General features: G+C 48.5%; 8 protein-coding genes across 9 annotated transcripts; 4 read left to right on the forward strand and 4 right to left on the reverse strand.

Moving 5' to 3' along the window:
- The first annotated feature begins 65 nt into the window (after positions 1-65).
- Positions 66-1,961, forward strand: FOIG_09195 (uncharacterized protein). The gene has a single exon (XM_031209391.1). The coding sequence runs from the start codon at positions 704-706 to the stop codon at positions 1,400-1,402; it is 699 nt and encodes a 232-aa protein (XP_031060478.1). The 5' UTR covers positions 66-703; the 3' UTR covers positions 1,403-1,961.
- Positions 1,962-2,544: 583 nt separating this feature from the next.
- On the reverse strand, positions 2,545-3,439 carry FOIG_09196 (uncharacterized protein). The gene is made up of 2 exons (XM_031209392.1): positions 3,051-3,439; positions 2,545-3,002 (listed from the first exon to the last, which is right to left on the reverse strand). The coding sequence occupies exons 1-2, from the start codon at positions 3,121-3,123 to the stop codon at positions 2,674-2,676; spliced, it is 402 nt and encodes a 133-aa protein (XP_031060479.1). The 5' UTR covers positions 3,124-3,439; the 3' UTR covers positions 2,545-2,673.
- Positions 3,440-3,664: 225 nt separating this feature from the next.
- Positions 3,665-4,676, forward strand: FOIG_09197 (uncharacterized protein). The gene is made up of 3 exons (XM_031209393.1): positions 3,665-4,032; positions 4,085-4,176; positions 4,227-4,676. Exons 1-3 carry the CDS (start codon positions 3,894-3,896, stop codon positions 4,482-4,484), a joined length of 489 nt encoding a protein of 162 aa, XP_031060480.1. The 5' UTR covers positions 3,665-3,893; the 3' UTR covers positions 4,485-4,676.
- FOIG_09198 (uncharacterized protein) lies at positions 4,563-5,505 on the reverse strand. Its single transcript, XM_031209394.1, has one exon. It carries the CDS (start codon positions 5,050-5,052, stop codon positions 4,678-4,680), a length of 375 nt encoding a protein of 124 aa, XP_031060481.1. The 5' UTR covers positions 5,053-5,505; the 3' UTR covers positions 4,563-4,677.
- Positions 5,506-5,731: 226 nt separating this feature from the next.
- Positions 5,732-7,967, forward strand: FOIG_09199 (CMGC/MAPK/ERK1 protein kinase). 2 transcript variants are annotated; one of them, XM_031209395.1, is made up of 5 exons: positions 5,732-6,157; positions 6,269-6,401; positions 6,473-6,539; positions 6,590-6,904; positions 6,961-7,967. In XM_031209395.1, the coding sequence occupies exons 1-5, from the start codon at positions 6,045-6,047 to the stop codon at positions 7,587-7,589; spliced, it is 1,257 nt and encodes a 418-aa protein (XP_031060482.1). In that variant the 5' UTR covers positions 5,732-6,044; the 3' UTR covers positions 7,590-7,967. The 2 variants fall into 2 exon arrangements, with proteins under 2 accessions (XP_031060482.1, XP_031060483.1); XM_031209396.1 differs by having other exon boundaries at positions 5,764-6,157; positions 6,473-6,904.
- FOIG_09200 (uncharacterized protein) lies at positions 7,871-10,060 on the reverse strand. The gene is made up of 5 exons (XM_031209397.1): positions 9,511-10,060; positions 9,050-9,461; positions 8,344-9,000; positions 8,152-8,292; positions 7,871-8,102 (listed from the first exon to the last, which is right to left on the reverse strand). The coding sequence occupies exons 1-5, from the start codon at positions 9,826-9,828 to the stop codon at positions 7,990-7,992; spliced, it is 1,641 nt and encodes a 546-aa protein (XP_031060484.1). The 5' UTR covers positions 9,829-10,060; the 3' UTR covers positions 7,871-7,989.
- Positions 10,061-10,641: 581 nt separating this feature from the next.
- FOIG_09201 (uncharacterized protein) lies at positions 10,642-13,659 on the forward strand. The gene is made up of 4 exons (XM_031209398.1): positions 10,642-11,043; positions 11,107-11,210; positions 11,270-12,317; positions 12,375-13,659. The coding sequence occupies exons 1-4, from the start codon at positions 10,924-10,926 to the stop codon at positions 12,531-12,533; spliced, it is 1,431 nt and encodes a 476-aa protein (XP_031060485.1). The 5' UTR covers positions 10,642-10,923; the 3' UTR covers positions 12,534-13,659.
- Positions 12,663-14,266, reverse strand: FOIG_09202 (uncharacterized protein). Its single transcript, XM_031209399.1, has 2 exons — positions 13,717-14,266; positions 12,663-13,660 (listed from the first exon to the last, which is right to left on the reverse strand). Exons 1-2 carry the CDS (start codon positions 13,844-13,846, stop codon positions 13,044-13,046), a joined length of 747 nt encoding a protein of 248 aa, XP_031060486.1. The 5' UTR covers positions 13,847-14,266; the 3' UTR covers positions 12,663-13,043.
- Positions 14,267-14,876: the final 610 nt, after the last annotated feature.

Below are 14,876 nucleotides of genomic sequence, written 5' to 3' on the forward strand. Positions count from 1 at the left end.
ACATTCTCTCCCCAGATCAAACGACCCCTCATCACGGCCCAATCGGAAACTTGTGAGTTTCGTGATCAAGAAGCTCTTAATTGGCTAAAACGACCTCAATCAGCCGATTGCTCGTGCTTTTGCCTCCACTTTCTTCTAAGTTCCTCCTCTTTTTCTTCTTCCACAGCGGAGAAAGAAGCCCAGACCAGTCGAGTACGAGTACCGACTGCTGCTGCCAAAGTCTCGTGCTGCTCTGCTCTGCTTTGCTTGTCGAGGTCGCGAGGGTCTCCAGATCTAAACTTGATCACTCCATCATCAGCTCTTCTATTGTATTATTCTTCCCCTTGTGTAAATTCTCTCGCGGCCCGACATAGCTGCGAGCTCCGCTCTTGAGTCCGTCTTACTGCTTCTCTTGTCGATTTCCCATATCCGGCTCCGCGCCCCCCGGAGATAAGAAAGTGCCAGTGCTTAAGCCGAGGCGCCGGCTCAATTTTCCGCAACCACCAACCTCTTAGTGATCAACTTGATCCAAGAGCATCATCGAGCTTACGGCTCATTGGGATAGGAATTGGGGATTCAAACAGCTCTACGATTTGTTTTAGAGCTTCTTTGCACAATTGATAAGTCAAGCCAATTGCCACTCGATCAATTGGACCTCTTGTTCTACCTCGCTTCTCTTCGATTCTTTTTTCTTGACGAGCAGTATTTGCTCGAATCCGCGACAATGGTTCTCACTCATACGACAAACCACAACTATAACCACCCATTCCCGACTGTCACTCTCGCCTACTTCCTCCGATACTCCTCGCCTCAGCTAAACCCCTTCGCCGCCCATGTTCTCAGCACCGACACCATTGAGAGCTATGTCGACCCAAAAACCCGTCGACTTCACACAACTCGCATCCATTTGAAGAAAAGTCGAATGCCTGGTGCTGTATACAAGCTACTTCCTGCCAGTGTCACTGGTGGTGGCTCTGGAGACAAGGCTTCATACATCCTGGAGACGAGTGTTGTTGATATCAAGGAGGGTTGGATGAAGACGGAGAGCCGAAACCTCAATTTCACGGGTGTACTTTCTGTCATTGAGAAGCAGGAGTTCAACGTTCCTACCGAAGGTGTTAACCAGAACCCTAACGAGACTGCTGTGACGACTATGGTTCAGTTCAGGTCAAGACTGGGGGATAAAATTAGGGGCAAGCTGGGACAAGCCCAAGAGGACGGTTGGTTCAAGAATGGCATCATTGGTGGCTGGGGCACGAAGGGCATCCAACGCAGCATCGAAAGCATCGCCTCTACCAAAACGCAGGATCAAATGGGTAAAAGCCGCGATGGCATGAAACTCGTCCTCGAACGATTGCGCAACAATGGCGTAATGGGAGTCCTCGAGACGATACGGCGAGAACGTCAACGACAGCTCGCTTGAACGCATAACGATACGACCAACTGTAACAATGAACGACAACGGCCTTTGAGCAGCACAGTCTCGGGAGGGAAAGGTTCCTGATGGGCTGTGTACGCTCTGTGTATTATTATTGCTTTTCACTTGAGCCTGGCGTATGTGTCTTTTTTCTTTTGGATAGGGGAATCTGTGGAAAATCTGGAGATGCGATGCTGGAATCGGCCAGCGGAGCGGATGAGGGGACAGAAAAACGTGTGATGACACGGCGCCTCAACTATATGTGGCATCCCCTCTCTTGTATTGTGTATGAAGAATGAATGGAAACAAAATTTCAAAGAAGTTTATTGGTCTAGTGATTGGCCGCGTGGATGTGAGGTTTGAGCTTGCCCGACAGCTTATCTGAGGTAACAAGCTTGGGTCGTGTACGTTCCAAGCTCTTAGACAGCCTATGGACTTACTTATATAACAAAGGTATATACATGTGAACCTTTGTTGTATCATATCGTAAACTTTGTCTAAGTGATGCACTCCTGCTCCAAACACCAAGTATCTCTTTCAGTTGTACGTTTCGCTGCGTGGTTTTCCATGAGTGGTATCGGGCAGATACAAGGCTACTTGCGAAAGCTCTTAGACAAGCTGGCAAGTATGCCACACTGCAAAGAGCTATGGTTTTCATCCATGAAGGGTTCAATCGCATCTGGTCTCGTAGGACCAATACTGATGCCTACGGATACCAATGCGGCCCGAGGGAGAGAGGGAGATTACTACGAGAAGTCTTGCTATCGGTCGTGGTTCTACTGTCAAGGCAAACTATGACAAAAGGCAGACGACGGAAGCTTTGAAGTCGCCCTTGTCATGGTGACTTTTCATGATGGCTCTTTGCAGCACACTAACAACTCCTATTCCTACGATAAGCAGCGGACATCACCATTCTATATTCCACACATGCTAACGGCCGTATAGTTCACTCACATAGTAACCTCTTCTCGCAGCGATGGGCCGTTCTTCTATGATCATCCAGTTGTTACCTTGAATTCCACCCAGCATCAAGGATCTCAGTCTTCGTTCCTCATTTCCTCCCAACACTGGTGTATGCACTGTTATTGAACTTGCTTTGATACACAAGTGCCTGGAATTCGACCCCTTACCACCGTTCCCGAGACCTCCATCAGACTACTCTAACCCCTGGGCAATTGTCGTTGAATACTTGTATCATTATACGGGGAGAGGATCAAAGCAATAAGCAAAAAGGAGTGTATTCAATTCAAGAGCACAATATTAGTTTTCCTAGAAATTCAAGCCATTTGGTACACGGCGCCAACAGAACCCTCGGTATCCTCGAAGAATCTATACAGGCCAAACTCGCCCTCTTTTTCCTTCTCAGTCAACATTTTACCACCAGCTTTTTCAATGATGGACCCAATGTTGTCAACGTTTTCGACGAACCAGTAGACACAGAGACCTCCTTTTCCGGGGTGGAAATTACCAGTGTGGTCCGGAGCCTGTTGAATACCACCTGTCAAGCCAAGACTAGGGTTGAAGTCGAATTTCCTGAACTCATCAGGATTCTTGTGGTCGGAGTCCTTGAAGCTGAAGTTGAATACAGCCTTGTAGAACTCTGCAGCTATAGAGATGTAAGAGCAAGACAAACTGGCAGTTGGCTAGGACATACCACGGCTGACATCTGTGGCAGGGATGCTCATCCAGACGGGAGTACCAAAGGCCGGTGGCTTCCATTCAGACATATTGGACGATTGGTATGATATTAAGAAGAATGAGGAGTTGTTTGAGAGTGAAGGATGATGAGGAGAGTTCAACCTGAGGCCATTGAGGTATCGAGGCCCTTTTTATAGACCATCTTGCTGCCTCTTCACACAATGAATCCACGCTTATTCACACCTTTCTCTCGCATTGCTAGTTGTGAACCGTGAAGATGGGAAGACTTTAGGCCGATGGCTTGAGCTAAGTGACGATGCTTGCACGTTTTCAACAATCGGAACGCGTTTAAGAAGCCATCTTGACAAGGGTATCGGACGCCAGCTGAGCACGAGAGCACGTGTTGCTTAGTAAAGGCCATACAGTGTTTGGTTCACTGAAACTTGTTTATTTTTCGGATTGTGTAAATGATCTGATACAATGCCAAGCGATACTGAGACATAGTGGCAGTTGGAGATGAGAGGTGAAGTTTGGTTGTGCTATAGGTAGCTTGTCTATATCACCGGAAATATTGTTGATTATAATCTATCCTCTTCATTAGTTCAGCTTTTGATGGCCATGGCTTTTAATACTGTGCCCGTGCCCCTCCATCTCTCCACTCCAAAGCCTGGAATTGTAAGATGGCGGGGCAGATTAGATTATGCGCATCGGCCCGTCACGTCACTCAATCCCATTGCGATCATCAGTATTTCGGTTCTTTCATTTTTCCCTCCTTTCTCGATAAATAAGCTTATTGGTACTTTTTCTCTTCTCGCGATCGACCTACTCTGTTTCATATCACTGTATCATCGTCGAAATCATGCCGGATCAAATAAACGTCCTCTTTGTGTGTCTCGGCAATATTTGCCGCTCACCCATGGCTGAGGGTATCTTCCAGAGCCTTGCCAAGCAGCCGAATCTCAAGGATAAGATTGGGCGCATCGACTCTTGCGGTACAGGTATGAAAATCGGAATAACTAACCAGAATTCAACTGATTATTCTCGCTGTAGCTGCCTATCACAGCGGAGAACCCCCGGATGACCGAACCATGGCTACTCTTGAGGCCAATGGTATAAATGATTATGACCATCTCGCGCGGCGCGTATGTTTCCCAGCTCACCCGCAGCACAATCTTGCTGACACGATATCCAGTTCCACCCGAGCGATTTCAACACCTTTGACTACATTTTCGCCATGGACAGGTCGAACCTCTCCGATCTCCACAGACTACAGAAGAACGCCCCAGACTCCAAAGCCAAGGTTATGCTCTTCGGCGAATTCAGCGGAACAAAGCGACCCGAGATCGTCAACGATCCTTACTACGGCGGAGACGACGGCTTCGCAAAGGCGTATGAGCAGTGCACACGGTTCTCCAAGAACTTCTTGAAGGAGACTTTCGGAGAAGAGTAAATGGACGGCACGGATGGAGTTGGGGGGTGGTGATGGATTTAATACCCGATACCTGTACATACAGATGATCAATGAAGGGAAACGAGGTAGGTTACATATTAGAGGGACTACGGATAGGTAGATTAGAATATTTATTGACACTTCAACAAAGTTGATGATTATTGGCTGAATGAATCCCAGCAAGACGGTTCGATTAAGTTGGAGGGTAGGTTATTCTATGTCGATCCCACAGGTTGTGTCTCAGAATCCATGAGGTCGGTTTCAGATAAACACCCATGAATGCTGGTCTCGAAGCAAGAAAAGAAGGAAACTCGGCGAACTTTTCTCTGGGCCATTTGTTACGAGATGGTGTAATCACAAGCTTGCTGAACTTTTCTAATGCCTTCACAATGATCAAACGAGCGAGGAGAATTGCCAAAGACATCAGAAACAATACCGTACACCATAATGTCGCAGTCTGAGAGTTCAGTGACAGTCCCACTTGGCAAGCTTCAGCCCTATGCTCCCAGGGCTGACGATGCAGCGGCCTAGTGGGCGGCCTTGAACTCGGGCTGAAGAACAGCGTCATTCAATTTGTCTGATTTCACTCCGAGTGTCTCTCATCTCTGTCATGTTGCATCGGTGATGCCGGACCCAGAGACTATGATAACAACACGAGGTCATATTGTACACCTGGCAACTTGACGGCATTGGATCCTAATTCTCAGTGGAGGCTTTACGTGAGGCGGATCTCTCAGATGCCGGGTGAGATTGGATGAGATTGCTGACCATCAGTGATGGCCTTTAACGGACTCAGCCCCTTGGTGGCACGGGACGGCGTGCGGCTGGATACACGACCTAACGAAGCGGGAGGTGAATGCCGAGATACCTTCGTTAGGTCGTCTCTTGTGAGGAGGAGATAAACTTTGGACTTCGTAAAAGAACGCGTGTTTTTAAATCATCAAATTTGAGTCCGTGTCCTCTGAGAGTCCAACACGACGAGTTCCCCTTTTTGCAGTAGATGAGGCCGAGCCGTTGCATGCATCACTGCGACTTGAGAACAAGGGTCGTTGTCGCGCGGCTATCAAGTGAAGAGCTTGATTCGTTCTCTCATTGGCCCAGTGCGTGTGGGGGCCGCAAGCCGAGCAAATCAGCCACATCACCAGGCGGTGACTTCGCTGCGGGGTCCCTTTTTTCATACCTTAGCGGCTTCGGGTCACTGTGGATCGGTTCTAGCAGCCCTGAAAGCCCCTGCTAAAACAGCAACCCAGTGCTTCGTCCAGTAGCAGTCCAGAGATGGGCTCAGCAGCTGAGGGAGCTATTTCCCATTCCACTCGTTCAATCCGCGGGACCCAACCAACCAGCAATATAAGGTACATACATATATCGCAAAGACGGCGCTGACTGTTTCTTTGTCTTATTCTTACACAGCATTTCTAACTTTGCATCTTTATATACCTTGTCCTTCCCTACAAAGTTCACTCCCCAACCGATGCAAACGGTTGTTCCTCTTTGACCAAACCTTGTCGCATTCGAAGCTTCTATCTGCCCCGCATCCAAGATCATATCAGAACAGACACCATGTCGGACCTCCAAGGACGGAAGGTCTTCAAGGTCTTTAACCAGGACTTTATTGTCGACGAGCGCTACACGGTCACCAAGGAGCTTGGACAGGGAGCCTACGGTATCGTCTGGTGAGTGCCCATCCTGTTACTCGTGGCACTCGTCGTCTCTTGTGCTGCGACTCCAAACTCGTCTTCTACCCCGCCGCATCTGCATTTGCTGACGATAACCCCGCCTCTCAGTGCCGCCGTTAACAACCAAACCAACGAGGGCGTCGCCATCAAGAAGGTCACCAATGTCTTCAGTAAGAAGATCCTCGCCAAGCGCGCTCTGCGCGAGATAAAGCTGCTTCAGCACTTCCGAGGCCACCGCAACGTGAGTTCTGCCGAGGCGTAACGAGTACCAGGGTCAAGCAAGGACGCGTATGCTAATATGCTCACGAATAGATCACATGTTTGTACGACATGGACATTCCTCGACCCGATAACTTCAACGAGACGTATCTGTACGAGGGTCAGTAACGAGCCGAGAAGAAACAATGACCATAAGCTGACACAGCGTAGAGCTGATGGAGTGTGATTTGGCTGCTATCATTCGATCTGGTCAGCCTCTTACCGATGCCCATTTCCAATCCTTTATCTACCAGATCCTTTGTGGTCTCAAGTACATTCACTCCGCCAATGTGCTCCACCGAGATCTCAAGCCCGGAAACCTGCTCGTCAATGCCGACTGTGAGCTCAAGATTTGTGATTTCGGTCTTGCCCGAGGTTTCTCAGTCGATCCCGAGGAGAATGCAGGATACATGACCGAGTACGTTGCTACCCGATGGTACCGTGCGCCCGAGATCATGTTGAGCTTCCAGAGCTACACCAAAGCGAGTATGTGTGACCCGAAAGCCACAGTGTTAATGGATTGTCTTACTGACCCAATATAGTTGATGTTTGGTCTGTTGGTTGTATTCTTGCTGAGTTGTTGGGTGGCCGACCTTTCTTCAAGGGCCGTGACTACGTCGACCAGCTCAACCAGATTCTTCACATTCTTGGAACTCCTAACGAAGAGACCCTCTCTCGCATTGGCTCACCCCGTGCTCAGGAATACGTTCGCAACCTACCTTTCATGCCCAAGAAGCCATTCCCTAGCCTGTTCCCTCAGGCCAACCCTGACGCTCTCGACCTTCTCGATAAGATGCTCGCCTTCGACCCCTCATCTCGTATTAGTGTAGAGCAAGCTCTCGAGCACCCTTACCTCCACATCTGGCACGATGCCTCAGACGAGCCCGACTGCCCTACCACATTCAACTTCGACTTCGAGGTCGTTGAGGATGTTGGCCAGATGAGAGGCATGATCCTGGACGAGGTGATGCGATTCCGACAGACTGTTCGCACTGTTCCCGGCCAAGGTGGCCCCGCTGGTCTCCAGAACCAGCAGGGTGTCCCCGTTCCTCTGCCTCAGGGCAACAGCCAATGGACAGCGGAGGACCCTCGACCACAGGAGTATCAGGGCCATGGAAACACGGGGCTCGAGCAGGATCTTCAGGGAGGACTGGATGCCTCTAGGAGATAAGGAAACATATTCGCGTATGATAAGAGTCGGATAGTGTCTTAGAGGAGGTTCAAAGACATCGCTTCAAGTTCAAAAAGAGAGAGATGCTTTAGGAAAGGGAAACAAGGACAAGTCTTGGTGATTTCAAGAATTTAATGCCTGATACGAGGAAAATAAGAGACGGAGGATTCAGCTTCAAGAAGCTGATGTGGCATGCTTGTACATGGGTTGAGAGGGTTGAGCAGCGATTCCCTCGTCTTCAATTTCCATGTCTGTTTTTCCAAACGAGAAACAAGATGAATACGATATTTCTTTATCTGTTACATGATTCGTGCCGGTCCCAGTAGTGATGATACTCTATATGATGAGCACAAGGTCTTCCAATGTCTATATGCTGATGTCTATTCTACAGTATTTCCCTTCAGCCAACAGTCTCATGTACGAGCTTGGCCATAGCGATGGCTTTTTCTTCTTCTAACCTACGTGCAACGACTTGGAGACTAACTGGTAGTCCATGGACCAGCTCTGCGTCGTCTGTTTGTGTTAATACTATTCGACCGTATGACTAAGGGGGGCTACTCACATTCTTCGTTGACAGACTTGCACAATGGACTCAGCGGCTCATACGAAGCATCAAGCTTGTCAACATCCTTATCAACGTTGATGCTTGTAGCAAAAGAGACAGCTGAGTAATCAACCACGTTGAAAACACCAGTATAAGCAACTATCCATCATTAGTCTGTCATCTCATCTCATCAGTAACCTGGATACTTACCATGTCTTAGGCTTCCATGCTTTCCGGTACTGTAGGGAGTTGTTGCACTGACGATAGCATCAATGCCTGCCTTGTTCCAGCGATCGAGATAGCGGTTCTGGAAAGCTGTTCGCTCGAGCTGAAGCTTCCACATCTCGGAGGTACTCAAATCTCTTGCGACTCGATAGGCTTCCATCTCAGGTCTCCAAGGCTCATCTGTACGCTCAAGTTCCTTTCGGATAGTTTGTCCACCATCAGCTGTGAACATGCGCTGAAGAAGTTCACTGCCTTCCTTCTGGTCAACAGGATCCCATTCGATGATGGTATGTCCCGCCGCTTCGAGCTTCTTCTTGGCGATCAGGAGAGCTCGAGTTACAGGTGGTGTTGGCCGGACCATGCCGTCGTGCCACATGAATGCGATCTTTAACTTTTCAGGGAGTTGGGCTGGGCGCCAGGGAATGGGGAGACACTTGGGGTCGACGAGCCATGGCTGAGAGTCAATGACGGCTTTGCTGTAGAGCTCAACGTCTTGAAGAGTTCGTGCTAGGGGGCCGTTGACGGAGAGGACGGCTTCTTGGCCGGGCATGCCGGAGCGACAATTGCGCACTGGGAATCGGCCTGCCGAAGGACGGATGGTGAAGATGCCAGTGCAAGCAGCAGGAATACGTAATGATCCGCCTATGGCAGTGTAAGTTTATTGTTGCCAACTTGAGAGCGTAGAACTTACCGATATCAGATCCAACACCAAGAGGACTTCCCTTGAATGCAATAAGTGCCGACTCTCCGCCTGAACTTCCACCACTGGTAGTACTCCTATTCTTAGGGTTCACAGTTCGTCCAAAAGTGTTGTTAACGGACTCTGCAATCATCATAGCCGTAGGTACATTGGTCTTGACGTAGAAGACAGCACCGGCATTTTGAAGAACTGTTGCAAGTGCAGAGTCAGACTTGGCTGGGTCTCCAACATGAGCTGTGAACCCGACAGTTGAGTCAAGACCTTCGAGGTTGAAGTTGTCTTTGAGAGAAATGGGAAGGCCGTGGAGAGGACCGACGGGAGTTCCAGTTTTGGCGAGATGCTCGTCTAGTTGACGGGCTGTTTGGAGAGCGCGCTCAAAGCAAGTCTCTGCAAGACAGTTTGTCTATACATCGTGTTAGTACAACGCAGTTCTCGTTGTGTGACTGACTTACAAGCTGATGAGCGGCAGATGCTCGTTTACAGAATGCCTTGGTGACATCCTCAGACTTGTACTCCCCTGAAGCAAGTTTCTCAAGGAGTTCAGCAGCATTCAAAGATGTGATAGCGAGCTCTTCCTTTGTAAACCACCCTGAAGACTCTGGCCAAGTTGTAACATCAGTCTGATCATCAGGGGGAAGTATATCTTGAGGAATGCGCCATTGTTTAGGGATGGAAGAGTCCAGAGCCTTGATCTTCTTGTCGCTGATATCCTTCCAGACAGGAGTGGTATCAAGGGTGGCTGTTTGTGTGGTGGTGGTTGTGAGAGTCATGATGGGCGAGACTATTGGTGTGCAGTATCTTGGGTTAGCCAAGGGAAGATAGAGAATAGAGGCAGCTTAAATCTAGTCTGAGATATCTTAGTCGAAGGCGTCAGTTGAGGGTTGTAGCAGTGTAATAGATATCTTTCCTATTTGGGTTATTGCCGGTCCGGAGTTAACTGTGGTGCACTAGTGATTTTGGTTCCCTTCCTGATGGGGAGAGGTATCAACGGGTGAAGCGTGGTTGTATGAGGGGAAATGCAGCTTATCACGAGGTGTTGACACTAATGAGATACGAATATCTGGGGTAATTCCAGATTCTCGGTAATAGAACAAGGATCCGAATTCTTTGCTGATAGCTATATCTTTGACATGCTTTGACCTTTTTGGGTGAGTATATCCGGCGGATGGTTAAAGATTCGCCTAACTAACTACCTTAGTAGACATGGTGAACTACTCCAACTCCAATTATATAGACTGACTTTCTCTCTATACCACTGACTATTTGTTTATCTAAGAAGAGAGAAATATCTACAATTCTTCGTATCTGCTCACTCTTGTCATTTATCCAAACTAAGCTATCTTTAATATCAGCTGTTCACATATCAACCCCCGTCTCCATCCAGATAGATACCTCAGTAACATCCGCCAAACTACCCCGGCATCTCCTATCTCACTAACAAGGAACTTATCTACCAGGTTCGTATAGATACGTTTCCGAAACAGGAAACGAATCAAGCAATCAATTGCGGAGAGAAATCATATCTTCAGGGATGATCAGCGCCCTGCACGTTCTAGCCTATCGCTTCCCCGCAAATTCCCAATTTTTTGGTTGCTTATCGTTTCGGCAGATTAAGACTAGACTTGGCCGAAATCGTTTGACTTGCTCGCTCAACACGCGACTTGACTCTGATACTGCAGCGGAATAGGAGCGTTGCCAAGGTCGGTATAATTGAGTCTTAGAAACTAATACTGCCAATGACTATCTTTGTCTGCAGCTTCACTCGGCATGTATAAGTAGACCAGGTCTCGACCCCTTGGTTGTCACTCTTCATCATCATCATCAAAATACTCGCCACTTCAGACTCTTTCTTACAAGTCGCAAATATGTCGTCGAAACTGAAGGAGTATCTTCATGTTGACTACAAGCCCGGAGAGAGACGTCTTGTTCAAAAGATTGACTTTTTCATCTTGACCTTTTGTTGTCTGAGTTACTTTGTCAACTACGTACGTTGTCATACCCTAATATACTTGTTTGGTTCATGTACTGAACTGACTGACTCTGTATAGCTTGACCGAAATAATATCAACAATGCCTACGTGTCTGGAATGAAGGAGGACCTTGGGTTCGAGGGCGACCAGCTGAACCAGATCTTTACTTGCTTCACTGTTGGGTAGGTTCCCATCTATCTCATGTTCCCTCTCGCCATAAACACATTCTAACAAGTCACAGCTATGTCATCGGCCAGGTTCCCTCCAACCTCTCCCTCCAATACATCAAGCCTCGCATCTGGTTCCCTCTCATGATGGTTCTCTGGGGCGGTCTCACCATGGCCACCGCTTCCGTTCAGAGCCCCAAGTCCATCATGGCAATTCGCTTCTTCCAGGGCATCTGCGAAGCGTCAACCTTTGTCGGCACACACTATATTCTCGGATCTTGGTATACAGAGAGAGAACTGGGCAAGCGAAGTGGTATCTTTACTGCTTCTGGCCTGGCGGGAACTATGATTGGAGGATTCATCCAGACGGGTATTCACTCAAGTATGGATGGTCGAAATGGATTGACCGGTTGGCGATGGCTCTTCATTATCGATGGCCTCATTACCATCCCCGTTGCTATCTACGGCTTCTTTCTATTCCCCGATACACCGCATACGACCACCGCCTTTTACCTCTCCGAAGAGGAGCGAGCCCTAGCTAGATCGCGTGTTCCTCCCGCTGAAGAACGACCCAAGCTTACCTTTGGCTATGGAAAGATGGTTCTCACATCTTGGCTCTGGTGGGGATTCGTTATTCTCTGGATCATCGCCGGTGAGACCGAGTCTTTCAGCACCAACGCCCTCTTCGCCCTCTTCCTCCAAAACCACCCGACCAAAACATACACTGTCGCCCAGAAGAACAACTATCCCAGTGGTGTGCCAGCCGTTGGTATTATATCTACGCTGTTTTGGGCAACATTGACCGACTTCCTGTCTGGAAAGCGATATCTTGTTGGGTACTTCATTGGCATCACTGGAATCGCCACAGCTATCATGGTCTTGGTTGCTTCCAAGGACCCTACGAACCCACGTTCTACCACGGTTGTCTTCGCAGCTTACTACTGGGCCGGTTCTGTCTACGCGTGCCAGGCTACCTTCTTCGCTTGGTGCAACGATGTCATGCGTTATGAATCAGCCATGTTCCGTGGTATCGTGTTGGCTGGCATGAACACGGGCAGCAATACCATCAATGCTTGGTGGAGTATCGTCTTCTATGGTGCCTCAATGGCTCCGTGGTTCATTGTAAGTTTCTATCATTCAATGTTGACTAGCCTTGACAGAGCACTGACATTTCATTAGCGAGGCATGTGGGCAATGATTGCTGTTAGCATCGCCATGATCATCTGGTGTACGGCTTTGACTTACAAGTGCCACAAGTATATGACCAATGTGGTCATTGCTTGCGAGAGAGAAAGCCTGGAACATGAGAAGCAGGTTGTCGGAAAGGAGGATGCTTGAGTGATGTGTTCTGTATTATCTTGCATTCTTGATGATGGATTGTCTAGCGTTCTTTGCAATGGGAGTTAGTTGATATACTTGAAGCGCGTTTGTGCAACTTGGTTGCTCACATTGGTTTGCCATTTCATTCACGGTCATGTGAGAACTCAAGGTTTGCCTAACGAACTTGATCCAATGTATTTCCATTTGACAATGGCTAACTACCTATCTCCGTTCCACCCCATCTCACTATCCAATACGCCCTCCAATACCTTCGTGTCAAAAAGCAAAACGCCAAGGGTTGTTCCCTAAATGTCCTCTGGGGTAATGATGCATTCACACCCGTAATAAACCATGGTATCTGTTCCCAAAACCCGAGATTTTGTACCAGTAAACGATCGTCGTGAAACGTATGAGTATCCTATGTAAAGCGATTGTGACCTTTTATAAACTCCGATGAACCGCCGTTCTATCTGACTAAGAAAATATATGATTAAGAAGTGAAAGGTGAAAAGTCGTGACTGGTTTGCTTTAACCGTAGAACCAGTAGAGAGTGGTGTAAGAGGTGCTGTCGGTGCCCTTGGCCTTGCAGCCGTGAGAAACACCACCAGCAGTCATGACGCGGTAGACGTAGGAGACACCAATGCTACCGCCAGCGTCACCGAGGTAGAGCCAGTCGACAGCGCCGGTACCATCGGGACCAGCGGAGGCAGTAGAAGGAGCCTTAATACCGTCGAGCTTCTTGCAGACGAGAAGTTGGTTGGCCTTGTCGAGGTCAAAGGTAGGAACTCCAGCAGCGTTGAAGAAGTGATGTCCGAGGTAGGGGAGCTTCTTCTGGAGGCCTTGAACCTTAAGATCTTCCTTCTTGGGGAAAGGGTTGGTGGTGGAAGCTCCGACGCCGTTTGTGTTGAGGTTAAGAGGGACCTTTCCGGTGCTGAGGACATCGCCAGTGAAAGAGGCCCATTTGTCGGGAGTTAGAGATGAAGGGCTTTGGCCTGGGTAGAGATGGGTGATGTCGTAGAGAACAGCTAGAGCACCAACGGCAGCGGGAGTAGCAGCGGCATCAGCACAGGTGTAGTTCTGAATGCCGAAGCCAAAAGCGATGTGCTTGAGAGCTACACCTTGAGGAGGAGCAGGGAGTTCAGAAGCTTTAAGCAATGTTAGTGAAACTGAGGATGTATAAGTCGGTTGAGCTAAGACTTACGACCACCATTGACCGGGAGGACAGGAGCAGGCTTTCCAGGCTTGCAGCTAGAACCAGGTCCAAAGGTAGCAAGAGGAGAAGCCAAAGCCAAAGTGGCAGAGGCAAGGACGAGAAGGGAGTTGGCGAGCATGGTTAATGATGATGTAGGAGATCGAATGCAACTTTCTGAGACACCGGACTATGACAATGCGTTTAAGGAGGTAAAAGATGGTGTCGATCGTGTGTAATGGGAATTAAAGCACCAACAACGACTAAAGAAGCGGTGATAGCAGAATAGAAAGGGTGATAGAAGAAGAGCAGAGCTCGGTCTTGTATACAATCGGCGGCAACAACGAGTACAAGGGCGGCAATGCTAATAATAAACGCAACGAGCAAGGGGTCTAAGTGGATGGGGCGTTTCCACCTGGGCGCTTATATTGAGAGTTGGTGTGGTGAGTGCAGAAGGAAGAAGCGGGGATAAGAAATGCAGTGGTTACCAGAACCAGACAAGACTTATTAGAGAACAAGAATAGAAGAGGACTAGGGAAGAGTGGAATTGGACTTGGAATTGATGGCGTTGATTGTGGTTGAGGAGACGAGGTCGTGATAGACTTTATATACAAAACAAGTCAAACTCTACTGCGCCCTATCTAGGCAGATTTTGAGATGGACACGAAACCCAACAAACAGAACAGAACAACATAGTTTCTCCTTTGTTTCTGTTTCTTGCCTCGCCAAAAACTCAGACGAAAGCGATGCAAGCAAGCATGGGCTAGGCCTCGAAACGCGGGCGGAGGCGAGAGAGAGCGAGACCCTTCCAATCCTTGTAAGTGGAGAGTGTAGGGGTCAGAAAATCCAGTGCAATGCAACGCTTTTCGCTTGGGGGATGGAGGAGGAGGAGGGAAATAATCTAATGGAAGGGCGGCCGCGTTGAGAGGCGACCCTAGCGCGGGCGGAAGCGTCGTTTTCTGGAGGTGTAGCTGCAGGGATCATAGTTGTATTCGGCTTGGTGTTGCCGTCAGCAAGAGTCTCAGTTGAGAGTCTGAGATGTCAGAAGAGGAATGAATAGGAAATGGCTAAAATGGTTAATTAAGAGAGTGTTTGATGTTTACGGTTTGGTTTGGTTTTGTCTTCATCCTCTATTACTACCATAACGACAAGAGGATCAGCCGCTGTCGATG

This window comes from Fusarium odoratissimum (genome assembly GCF_000260195.1).
Source record: "Fusarium odoratissimum NRRL 54006 unplaced genomic scaffold supercont1.15, whole genome shotgun sequence".
Taxonomy (NCBI): Eukaryota; Fungi; Ascomycota; class Sordariomycetes; order Hypocreales; family Nectriaceae; genus Fusarium; species Fusarium odoratissimum.

Excerpts from the sequence above, each read along its gene's own strand:
- FOIG_09195 (XM_031209391.1), top strand. The coding sequence starts at position 704 with ATGGTTCTCACTCATACGACAAACCACAACTATAACCACCCATTCCCG.
- FOIG_09196 (XM_031209392.1), bottom strand. The coding sequence starts at position 3,123 with ATGTCTGAATGGAAGCCACCGGCCTTTGGTACTCCCGTCTGGATGAGC. Across the intron at positions 3,003-3,050 it reads TGCCACAGATGTCAGCCGTG|CTGCAGAGTTCTACAAGGCT; the intron begins GTATGTCCTAGC and ends ACATCTCTATAG.
- FOIG_09197 (XM_031209393.1), top strand. The coding sequence starts at position 3,894 with ATGCCGGATCAAATAAACGTCCTCTTTGTGTGTCTCGGCAATATTTGC. Across the intron at positions 4,033-4,084 it reads CATCGACTCTTGCGGTACAG|CTGCCTATCACAGCGGAGAA; the intron begins GTATGAAAATCG and ends TTCTCGCTGTAG. Across the intron at positions 4,177-4,226 it reads ATGACCATCTCGCGCGGCGC|TTCCACCCGAGCGATTTCAA; the intron begins GTATGTTTCCCA and ends CACGATATCCAG.
- FOIG_09198 (XM_031209394.1), bottom strand. The coding sequence starts at position 5,052 with ATGACGCTGTTCTTCAGCCCGAGTTCAAGGCCGCCCACTAGGCCGCTG.
- FOIG_09199 (XM_031209395.1), top strand. The coding sequence starts at position 6,045 with ATGTCGGACCTCCAAGGACGGAAGGTCTTCAAGGTCTTTAACCAGGAC. Across the intron at positions 6,402-6,472 it reads ACTTCCGAGGCCACCGCAAC|ATCACATGTTTGTACGACAT; the intron begins GTGAGTTCTGCC and ends GCTCACGAATAG. Across the intron at positions 6,905-6,960 it reads CCAGAGCTACACCAAAGCGA|TTGATGTTTGGTCTGTTGGT; the intron begins GTATGTGTGACC and ends GACCCAATATAG.
- FOIG_09200 (XM_031209397.1), bottom strand. The coding sequence starts at position 9,828 with ATGACTCTCACAACCACCACCACACAAACAGCCACCCTTGATACCACT. Across the intron at positions 9,462-9,510 it reads CATCTGCCGCTCATCAGCTT|ACAAACTGTCTTGCAGAGAC; the intron begins GTAAGTCAGTCA and ends CACGATGTATAG. Across the intron at positions 8,293-8,343 it reads GCATGGAAGCCTAAGACATG|TTGCTTATACTGGTGTTTTC; the intron begins GTAAGTATCCAG and ends AATGATGGATAG.
- FOIG_09201 (XM_031209398.1), top strand. The coding sequence starts at position 10,924 with ATGTCGTCGAAACTGAAGGAGTATCTTCATGTTGACTACAAGCCCGGA. Across the intron at positions 11,211-11,269 it reads TTTACTTGCTTCACTGTTGG|CTATGTCATCGGCCAGGTTC; the intron begins GTAGGTTCCCAT and ends AACAAGTCACAG. Across the intron at positions 12,318-12,374 it reads CAATGGCTCCGTGGTTCATT|CGAGGCATGTGGGCAATGAT; the intron begins GTAAGTTTCTAT and ends ACATTTCATTAG.
- FOIG_09202 (XM_031209399.1), bottom strand. The coding sequence starts at position 13,846 with ATGCTCGCCAACTCCCTTCTCGTCCTTGCCTCTGCCACTTTGGCTTTG. Across the intron at positions 13,661-13,716 it reads CCTCCCGGTCAATGGTGGTC|CTTCTGAACTCCCTGCTCCT; the intron begins GTAAGTCTTAGC and ends CATTGCTTAAAG.